The sequence below is a fragment of the Silene latifolia genome, chromosome Y (assembly GCF_048544455.1).
Source record: "Silene latifolia isolate original U9 population chromosome Y, ASM4854445v1, whole genome shotgun sequence".
Taxonomy (NCBI): Eukaryota; Viridiplantae; Streptophyta; class Magnoliopsida; order Caryophyllales; family Caryophyllaceae; genus Silene; species Silene latifolia.
The window spans coordinates 338,627,586-338,638,686 of NC_133538.1; the positions used below are offsets into that span (position 1 = coordinate 338,627,586).

Genomic DNA, 11,101 nt, shown 5'->3' on the forward strand with positions numbered 1-11,101 from the left:
ATTAACATGATGCTTTGGTGATTTTGAGGCTTCTTTAAGTCTAGCCATAGCTTTTTCAAACTTCAAATTGATGGTATCAATGTGAGCACTAAGTTGAGCACCCAATTGAGTAATGGAGTCCACTTCATGTTTTCCTCCTCTAGTAGCCTTGCGAGGTCTAATATATTGTGAGTTATGGACCGCCATTTCCTCAATTTTGTTCCAAGTTTGATTGTCATCAACTTCGGTGAACATTCCATTTGATCCCATGTTGAGAATGTTCCTTGAATCTTCATAAAGACCGTTCCAAAATTGTTGTACCAAGAACCACTCGCTAAGTCCGTGGTGAGGACATGAGCGACAAATCTCCTTAAACCGCTCCCAAGCTTCATACAAAGATTCTTCATCCCTTTTCTTAAAGCCCGTGATTTGAGCTCTTAGCATGTTAGTCTTTTCCGGTGGATAGAACTTTTTGTAGAAAGCTAGAGCCAACTTCTTCCAAGAATCAATTCCGAGAGTAGCCTTATCAAGGCCTTTCAACCATTGTTTCGCGGTGCCAATTAGAGAAAAAGGAAATAAGACCCATCGTATTTGGTCTTGAGTTACACCGGTTTGAGAAATCGCATCACAATAGTCACAAAAAGTCACCATATGAGAATGAGGGTAACAAGTCTTCTATTGGTTGTCAAAGTTCTTTCAATTTCACGATCAAAGGGTAACAAGTCACCTTGTGACCTTCTAGACATGCAAAATATCAAACAACTCGAAAACAATTAGAACAAACCTTGAGGAGTTTACTTCCCCAAGGCAAAGAAAGATACAACTAATAACAATATAAGAAAATCTAAATCAAGTTAACATCGTCCCCGGCAACGGCGCCATTTTTGGTCGGGATATTTTAACTAAATCCTTCGGTTACTTGTCGTTAAGAGCACCTAGACCAAAACACAATTTATAACTTCACAAACAACTCTACAATTAGTAAAGAGGCAAGTAAAGGTCGGATCCCAAGGGACGAGAATTGAGATGAGATTTCTATTGCAACTAGTGGTGTCTTAGGGGTGTCACAATTGAGGTTTGATGTAGAAGATCACTAAACCAAATAGCAATGAAAGTAAACAAGCAAGATGAATTAAAAGGGATGTAAACAATTGATAAAAAGAACTAGGGTGTCATGGGGTCATAGGGGATTCATGGGAATTGATCATACGAACATGTTCTCAAATTATAAGAAAGAAATTATTGTTGTGATGGATCGAGTTGGTTTATATCTTACAATCCTAGGAAAGTTTGGGTCCCGGAGCCGAATCGATTAGATTGTACAACACCTACAAGTCGAATTAGTCTTCCCTACTCAACAACATGCATGGTCTAATGAGACTCGAGTTGGTTTATGTCTTACAAATCTCATTGAAAAGATAGGTGATGGGTAAAAAAAATGCAAGGATTCATAGGCTCACATTTCATCAAACATAACATGTGCATGAGTTGAGATCACAACAAGCAAGCAAATAAACTATAAAAGCATATTGATTTAAGCATGAATCATTCCCCATGTTGGTTTCCCCTAATTACCCATTAACCCTAGCTAAGGAACTACTCACTCATTATCATGTTGAACATGCTAGCAAGGTTGTCAATCATACCAACAAAGTGAAACATGATGAATAAATGAAAGTGATTAACAATAATTAAAGAGGGATTAAGAGAATTATACCTACTAATGATTCCAATAATAAAGCAAAGAATAAAAGAAGTACTTGATGCTTGATTGAAAGGTTATCAATCTCCCAATAATAACCCAAATAATCTTCAATTACCCAAAATAAAGGATGAACAAGAGAGAGATTAAGGAAATAAAACTTGTATTAAAACTTGATTAATTGTTGATTACAAGATTAAAGAGAGATTTGATTGATATTAACTACACTAAAGATTGCTAAGAAGAACATCCTCTTCTAATTAGACTAATGGGGTATTTATAGTGGGGATTAGGTGGATGAATTAGAGTTAACTAAGGGCTTAAATGACGATTAAGTCCCTAATTATGGAAACGCCGGTCTTTTTGGAAAGACTCCGGTCTCTAGAGAGACTCCGGTCTCTAGAAAAAGATGTGCATCCTTCCTTGAAGCTTGAAGAAGACGAAATGGGTATGCCTGAGAATCCGGGCGTCTTTAGCACGGGACGGGCGGATTTGGTGGTCTCTGCCCGGGCGTCTTGGAGTGAAGACGGGCGTCTTCTAGGTCTTTTGCCCGGGCGTCTTGGGGAGAAGACGCACGGATTGTGGTGGTGGAGACAGGCGTCTTCTGGGGAAGACGCACGGATTGCTGTGCAGTCTCGTTTCTTCTTCTTTTCTTCCTTTTTCTTCATAGAATCCTTAGGGATTTCCTCGGGGATGCAAGGATCTTTTCTCATCATTGCCCATCTACTATAGTATGTACAAAGGCCTTCTAATCTTGTCTCTCCTTGATGCTTGGTCATTGAATTCAATCAATTTAGCCTCATTTTCCCATGAAAATGCAAGGTTTGCACTCCTTTCCTACCAAGGGATCAAAACCTCAAAGAATATGCAAACCAAAAGAACTAAAGACAATAAATGACCCAAATATACACTAAAAAGCATGGGAACAAGGCTAATTCGGGGGCTAAATGTGCTCTAATTATGGTCACATCAACTACGATATTTCTATATTTTTCCTTCAAGAAACAAAATGTTCTGTAGCGGATGGTGTTTGTAAAATTAGTCCTCTCAACCTACCTTTTTTGTGTGGTACTGACTCTGTTGGTACGAGTGGTGGGTTGCTTTTGTTATGGGATGACAAATCCGACATTTTACCTCTTGTAACGGATCTGCATTTCATCCTTTGTAAAGTTGTAAATCACGTTTCTAATAGTGTTTGTTATGCTCTTTTTCTGTATGGCGAGTCTTGTACTGCGTCTAGAGCTAGTTTCTGGCAAGATATGAAAGCTCTCTGTTCATCTTACTTGGGCTAACAAGAGATTCCTCTAGTTTTATTTTGGAACGTCTTGATCGTTGTTACACATCTTATGATTGGATTATTTTGTTTCCAGATGCATATCTTCAAAATCTCAACCTTTTCCTTTCCGACCATGCCCCAATTGTGTTATCTACTTCTGCCAAAGTCAAGAAACCAAAGCGACCCTATCGAGGAGATAATAGGTATTTGGACCATCCGGCTATTCAAGCTCTTATTTATCCATCTGGAATTCTACTTCTGTATGCCATGCTGCTACGTCTGTCTCTATAAAACTCGCTAATATACGTTCTACAATTTTAAAATGGGTTCTTCCGAATCGTCATCACTTTATGTTAGACTGGAGCTTAATTTCCAAGGACTTATCAGTTTCTGCTGCTTATGCTCAGGATAGCTCATCTGCTTTTAATCATATTACCAATATTAGATCAATTGAACATGATGTTTACATCCAGCACTCCTTTTGGAAACAACGTGCTAAATCCGAATTCCGTTTTAATGATGGGCTGCCAACTTCATATTTTTTTAGCCGATCAAAAGCTCGTGAGAAACATCTTAGGATTCTTGCTTTGAAAAATTATGTGGACAATTGGATTTCTTCTGATATGGATCTCTCACGTCTTATTGTTTCTCACTTTTCTAGCCTGTTTACTTCCAGTAGTCAATCTACGCCCTCCTTAGCGCTTGAAGATTTATCTATTCCTCAGCTTGATGGATTTCAGCAGAATTATTTGTCTCAACCTTTTACGGCCATGATGTAGAAAATGCGTTTTTTTCGATGAAACCTAATAAATCTCCTGGACCTGACGGTTTCCCACCCCGCTTTTATCATCTTTTTTAGGGACTAATCAAGGAGGAGATCACCTCAGCTGTACTATCTTTCCTAAACTCAGGTATACTTCCTCCTGCTTGGAACAACACTCATGTTGTTCTCATTCCGGAGGTTGACCTACCTGAGATGACTTCTTAGTTCCGACCTATCAGCCTCTGTAATGTCATCTACAGAGCTACTTCTAAATGTATTTCTTTTAGGATCAAGAAGGTAATTTGTGGCATCATTGGACAAAATCAAAATGCTTTTGTTCCCGGACGCTTAATCAATGATTGGGGTTTTCTTGGACACGAGATTTTGACTTATATTAATCAACAGAAAAGGGGTACCCGCTATTATGGGGCTATTAAGCTGGATATGAATAAAGCTTTTGACAGAGTTTCCTGGCCCTTATTCAAAGTTCTCAAACTTTTTGGTTTTCCAAAGGTTTTTAGAAAGCTAATCAAAACTTATGTGAGAACTATTTCTTTACAAATTCTTATTAATGGTACTCCTTCCAGCCGTATCTCTCCTCAATATGGGTTGCGTCAAGGTGATCCTATTTTGCCTTACCTCTTTATTTTATGCATGGAGATCTTATCGCTTCTGATTTTAAAAGCTGAATCAAATGGTGAAATTGAAGGCATTAAACTCTCTAGGCAGAGCCCTGCTATTTCTCACTTATTATATGCAGATGATTCGCTATTGTGACTTAGTCTTAAAACTTCTGCTTGTGAGTCCTTGTGAAGAATCCTAAATGATTTCAGCTCTATCTCGAGTCAAATGATTAATCATTAGAAATCATATATCAAATTCAGCCCCAATACTCCGATGGATTTTAAGGAGCATATTCTTGACATTTTACATGTGCAATCAAAATCTAATTTCGGCCTTTATCTGGGCATCCCGATTGATCTGGGGAGAAGAAAATTGTCGTCTTTTCAGTTTCTATAGGACAAGATCTCAAATAAGATCCTTTCATGGGGGCCAACAAATTTTTCACAAGCAGCTAAGTTGATACTTATTAACTCAATTCTTATGGCATCCGTTGCTCATGTTGCCTCCATTATTCCGTTACCTCAGCAAATCACTTCAATAAATTACCTAATTGATATCTTCTGGTGGAAAAAACCGCATAATACAATTTCTCATCACTGGTTACCTTTTGAACAATTACAACAACCAAAGACGAATGGTGGTCTTGGCCTGAAGAATGCAACGATTGCTACTCAAGCATTGCTGGCAAAAAATTTCTAGTGTCCTCACCATCAGCCGGCTTTGCTTTTTTCCAAAGTATTCGCTCCAAATACAAGAACGACTTTCCTTTACCCTCTAGCAAATCAAAATATTCTTCAGCGTCTTTTGCCTGGAAAGTCGTTGTCAAGACCACTCTTTTACTTTGCGATGGAATTGCATGGAAATTTGGAAATGGAAAATTGATTGATCTTAAATATGACGCTTGGATTCTTGGTAATAAGCCTATTTTTAAATCTCTGATGCGACCTTAATCGGTTACTTTTGATGATCTTCTGCTAGACTCGACTCACTGGAACAAGAAAGTTATTTTTCAGCTCTTTAATAAAATTTCTGCAAAAAGTATATGTACCTTGGAACTCCCTCACCAGCCTATGGATGATAATATATATTGGAAGTTCACAGAAGATGGAAGATACTCAGCTCGTTCTGGTTACTCATTCCTTCTGAAAAAAGGTTCCATGTCTTCTTCCTTTGCTTCAAGTCATTGTTCCGACTTCCAATGGGATTTAATTTGGAATCTGCCATGTCAACCTCACATTATGATTTTCCTTTGGAAAATGGCCCATCAAATTATATCTACTTCGGATGTGCTAATTAGAAGGGGTTTGGTAATTAACCATGTTTGTTGTTTCTGCCAAATGAATTCTGAATCTATGAGCCATCTTTTCCGAGATTGTGAAGTCATCAAACGAGTTTGGTTTGCTAGTCACCTTGGAGTTCGAACGGATTCTACCTCTAATGTACCTTTTCATTCGTGGTTCCAAAATTTCTTGAGGTATTTATATCATACTTATGCGGATGTTAATTGTGCAAAAATGCACTTTACCCTTCTACTTTTTGCTATTTGGATTCACAGGAATAATGTAATTTTTAAAGCTTCCCCTGTCAACCCCGTTGCCATTATACATGATGCTATCAGCTTCGCGCGCAGCAGCATGCTTTCAGTTCCAGGCTCCCGGAGAATGTACTTATACCTTCCAAACAGCCGGCTTCCTGCCCCTCTTTCTCTGTTTTACAACACTCTTATCACTGCTTCGATATTGCTGTTGCTTTCAACAAATATATGTCAACTTGTTCCTTTCAAATTCGCTACAACGATCTTGTTCTTCACGATTGTACTGACCGTTTCTAAACTCTCATCTTCAAGCTACCATCATAGCTCTACTGGAGGCTATGACTTATGCCTCCTCTTGTAGACTTCAAACGGTGCTGTTCAAAATCAACAACGACAAACTTCAACAGTTGCTTTACAAAAGTGACATGCCTATAGTCCCGATAGCTGTTTCTAGTAGTTTTAGTCATGTTAAGCTTTTCCTAAATTGTAATCAAACCTGATTTGTTAGCAGTTTCTTGTAAGTCTTCTTGTTTATTTATGAAAAGTTAGTACACCTTTGTTAAAAAAAAAAATATATTATGTTAACCAAACCCATAGCACACATTTTAAGGAACAAGTCATGAATTCTATTAGGTCTACTCAATTTTGTTGACCCTTATTATAAATTATAATAATAAATAAATAAATAGTGTGAGTGAAATTTTAATGTATAGGAAAAGAGGGGAGGTAGATGAGTCAATTATGTCGGAGTTATGACATAAATATATTTTTTTGTCAAACTATCACTCCACTAGTAGCGAAACATCTATTTGCGGCTTTAAAAAAGACTTATTTGAGTCGTTTTTGACATATCCTCAAAAAATGAGAGGCAATAAATAGGATCATTATCAGACAGATCTATAAACAAGTAATTATAGAAAACATTCTTTTTTTAGTCAATCTTATAGATAAAACCTTGGGATTTCCATTTGTTTTGGGTGTAAGATTATCCGATTGTATTGATCAGGTTTGCTAAGGGTCACTTATTTTCACGTCATTATAAAATTAATATTTAATATATATTTTATCCGTAAGATCGACTAAAAAGTACGTAAATTTTTCCATAATTTTTATTTATAAAGGCACGTTTGGCAATTGATCCTTAATTTAGGGTGGTGATTTTTCCGCGGGAGAAATAGCCTAAGCAACGGGATTTGTTGTTATTAGGACTATCGTACCCCTATAATTTATCAAAGCGAATTTCTGCAGGTAGGCTGACAATAGGGACCCAGCAACTTTTATCTTTGCCTTAAGAGCAAGTGCAATGGGAAATTTTTGTCTTGGGTTTGTCAACAAGAACTTTTAGAATAAAGTTCTTCCCATTGCAAGGGTCATTGGGTTTGTTAAAATACGAACTTGATTCTTATTTAAGAACCAATTTCTTGATATATATATATATATTAAAGGTAAATTCAATTAATGAGAACAATAAAATTAATTATAAATCCTAATTAAAAACAAGGAAAAAAGTTTTTCCATTGGAGTATATGAAAGATCATAGATCCTAATTAGACTCTCTAATTAAAATTCTAATTATCTAATAATTTGTTTTAGTTGATCTATGTAACATGCATGCAATATAAATGCATATTAATATAAAAGATGAGGAAAATAATTTTCCTTACATTGAAAATTGTAGTATTTGGGCACAACCAAGATCACCATCTTGGTTGTTTTTGAGCTATTTATCAATGACAAGATCCTCCATAAACCCAAGCTTCCAAAGAGAAAGCCTCCTCTCAAATTGCACCCAAGAACAACACCCAAGAATCTAACAAGTATTAATTAGATACTTGTTAAATTTAACCCTTGATAATATTTATAAGGTAAATGATAACGAATGCCCCCGGGGCATTTGATAATGAGGATAATTGACATCATTAACAATTATTATTCCTACAAATTAGCAAAGCCAGCTAGTTAGTTTTTTTTTACTTGAACATTTCCTATAAAAAAGGAAAACTCACTAATTAACATCTCATACCTTCCTTGCCGTTATACAATAAATATTTTTTGATTGCAAGCTTAAACACCTATATGCAGTATATTATTGCCATGTTACTGTAATTCATACTTTTTTTTTTTTGCATCAACATGTAAATTAAAATAAGATGAAGTTAAAAAGTAAAAACACATAAATAATAATGTTCTCAAATGAACAATCATCACAAAAACTAAGAACAACAAGCTAATTAATTCTTTATAGAAAATACGGGGTTCACATTTGTGTCATTTGATGCAACTTTCTTCTTCTTTCTCCCTGTGCCATTAAAAACGATCTCGTTCTCTTTATTTGCAGGGCAATTATTTACATAATGACCAGAATTGCGACAAACAGAACAACGCCTTACTTGCTTCGCTAACTCTTTTCCGCCTTTCAGCCTCTTGTTTCGGGGACGTCCTTTGGTTATTGATTGTGGAGGACATAAAATAGTATCATCATCCCTTAGAACTTGTTCAGACATTTCGACATAAGTGTTCAGTCCTTCATTTTCATTCACGAAGTCATTATCCAAAATTTGACTTTCTGATACATCAACCATGTGGTTGATGCTTTGGCCTTGAAGTTGCCATCGAATAGGCAAGTACGAAGATGGAATATTATTGCAATCAGTTTGAATAAAAACCCGTAAGATGTGACGACAGAGTATCCCAAGGAACTCGAATTGTTTACAGCTACACATCGCAATCTTTCCATCCCAAAAAACTCTTCGGCTTCGACTATTTCCGGGTTCATAATATTTCAAAATAAAATCATAGCCATCTTTATTAGCTATCACATATTGACTAGCTCTTTGATATTCTTCTTTGAACTTTTGAAAAGCAAATGGCGTCAGAATTTGAGAAACTTGTTGTTCTAGTGGCGATTTAGTGCTGAAAACTTCCATCTTACTAACAGCTAACATGTTGTCGTGAGACTGCTTTTGCATAATTTCTTGAACAACAACTTCAATCTTTTACATATTAAGCATAAGAAATAATATGATCCACTATATAACACAAGAAATTGAATTCAGAGAATAAAAATAAAAAAAGACGGTCTAAAATAACTAAAAGAGTTTTAGATACTGACCTGCTTCGCTAAATCACACAATGTGTAATTAGATGAAATAAATCTCTTGATAAAACCGTTGATATATTCAGATCTACCCGTTGTTGTCATTCCTCCAAAATAGTAACCTCGAAGATAAGCAGGAGCCCAAGAGTGCTTGATCTCATACAACCCTTTAATGTGCTTGTTGTCTTGCAAATTGTATTTGGCAGTTATAAGAGCCCATTGACTTTCAAAGTCCTCAACCGCCTCTAATTTATAGAGGGCGTAAAAATCCTTACACCATTTTTGGTACTCGGTGCGGAGAACGGGTGCAAACCATCCACTAAACTTATAAGTGATATGCCATATGCAAAAAGAATGTTTAGTAAATGGCAACTCTGTAGCAATTGCTTCCGTCATACATGAATCTTGATCTGTTATTATTGTCTTGGGCGACTTTTTCATTACGGTCTTAAATGTCTGGGAAAAAAAATAATTGAAACTTTTTAACGTACTTTGTCTACCATAGTACTCCGTATGTTAGAAGCATGTAGGCATGGAGCTAACAACTTAAGAAAATTGCTCATACAGCAAGTTGACATATATGCTTACAATAAATCTCATTTATTTATATACTAAAGAAAAACAATAGACTTGTACTGATTTTAGACTTGTTAGACACCAAGAATTGCAGATTTTGTGTTTTTGAGTAGTTCCTAGTATGTATAAAAGAAAAATTATGTACTTGAATCCGTTAAATGCAAAAGATACCAAGTTATTAGTAGAGTTGTAATCAATAGAAAGTATGAAGGTGCGATAGTTATCATACCTTCATTAACCATTTAAAGGTGTCTGTAGTCTCATTTCGAAGAAGAGCAAACCCAAACAATACCGTCTTTCCATGGCTATTAACGCCAACAAATATTGCACAAGGCATGCCATATATATTAACCTTGTAAGTCGTATCAAAAACAACGACGTCTCCGAATTTGTCATACCAATCAAAACACTGAGCTGGAGACCAAAATAAATGTTCAAATTTCTTTTCTTGATCAACAGTATAAACATACCGAAACTTTGGATCTTGTTTCTTGCAACACTTGAAAAAATCCAACAGGTTCATAACATCATTTCCGCAAACACTTTTCTTAATTCGGCTAAACAAATTACGAACGTCTCTTTCAAGAAAAAGAAGATCCCCATGTTTTACATTTTTCTCAAGTTCAAGTACACGGATAATTTGTCGAACTACGAGGCCAGCATCTTTTAAAAGAAGAATACGTTTCTCATCTTCAGTACTTATAACTCGATTAGCGGGAAGGAAACGTGTCTGTGATGCTAATAAAAGGCTATGGTTATGATTTGCTACAAAAGTTGTAACATGCCATTCTTCCGGAAAAATTTCATTCGAACGTCGCCATTTAATACGCATATGAGCATTGCACTTACATTTCGAGGACAATCGATTCCTTTGCTCTTTGTTCGAATTAATCTCCTTTAATGGTTGACTCCCACCACGATGACAATAAAAGTCACGCCTAACAACTTTCCCATCTTTATTTTGTGTGCGATCTTTACGAATACTGAAACCGTGAAGACGTGCGTAATTCTGATAATAAACAAATGCTTCTTCTTCACTTAAAAATGTCTGACCCACAAATGGCTCTAATTTGTCGACTTCTATGGGCTGACTTTGGGAACGGTTATAAATACTTGTTTCCGTCATAAAAATAGCTTCATGTTCATCAATAGGTAGTTGATTCAAATCAATCATCATCTTTGAAATTATTTTTGTGATTCTATATTTGGGGTTTTGGTTTTCGTTGTCATTTGTCAACAAAGCTTTAGAATTAGAATAGCAGTACCAGCCGTATCTTAATCATGTTGATTATCAAATAAAAAATTAGATACGTTTCCTAGTTTACAGGAGAAGAAGTAGTTAAGCAATTTTCCAACTCTAAGGATTTATCTGTTTATTATAGCTATTCCTACTTTGTAGGTACACAAATGTTTTAACTTCCATGTTTGCAGGGAATAATAATTATTAATAATGTCATTTATCCTCATTATCAAATGCCCCGGGGGCATTCGTTATCATTGTCGTATTTATAATATTACTAACAATCTTAGTAAATATTTATTTTACTAAC

At 35.8% G+C, this 11,101-nt stretch overlaps 1 protein-coding gene and 1 non-coding gene across 2 annotated transcripts; one reads left to right on the plus strand and one right to left on the minus strand.

The window, feature by feature from the left end:
• The first annotated feature begins 316 nt into the window (after nucleotides 1-316).
• On the plus strand, nucleotides 317-423 carry LOC141635207 (small nucleolar RNA R71). The gene has a single exon (XR_012539909.1). It is a non-coding gene; the product is annotated as a small nucleolar RNA R71 (small nucleolar RNA).
• Nucleotides 424-8,109: 7,686 nt separating this feature from the next.
• Nucleotides 8,110-10,728, minus strand: LOC141631476 (protein FAR1-RELATED SEQUENCE 11-like). Its single transcript, XM_074444141.1, has 4 exons — nucleotides 9,781-10,728; nucleotides 8,991-9,431; nucleotides 8,442-8,871; nucleotides 8,110-8,369 (listed from the first exon to the last, which is right to left on the minus strand). Exons 1-4 carry the CDS (start codon nucleotides 10,726-10,728, stop codon nucleotides 8,110-8,112), a joined length of 2,079 nt encoding a protein of 692 aa, XP_074300242.1.
• Between the last annotated feature and the right edge of the window lie 373 nt (nucleotides 10,729-11,101).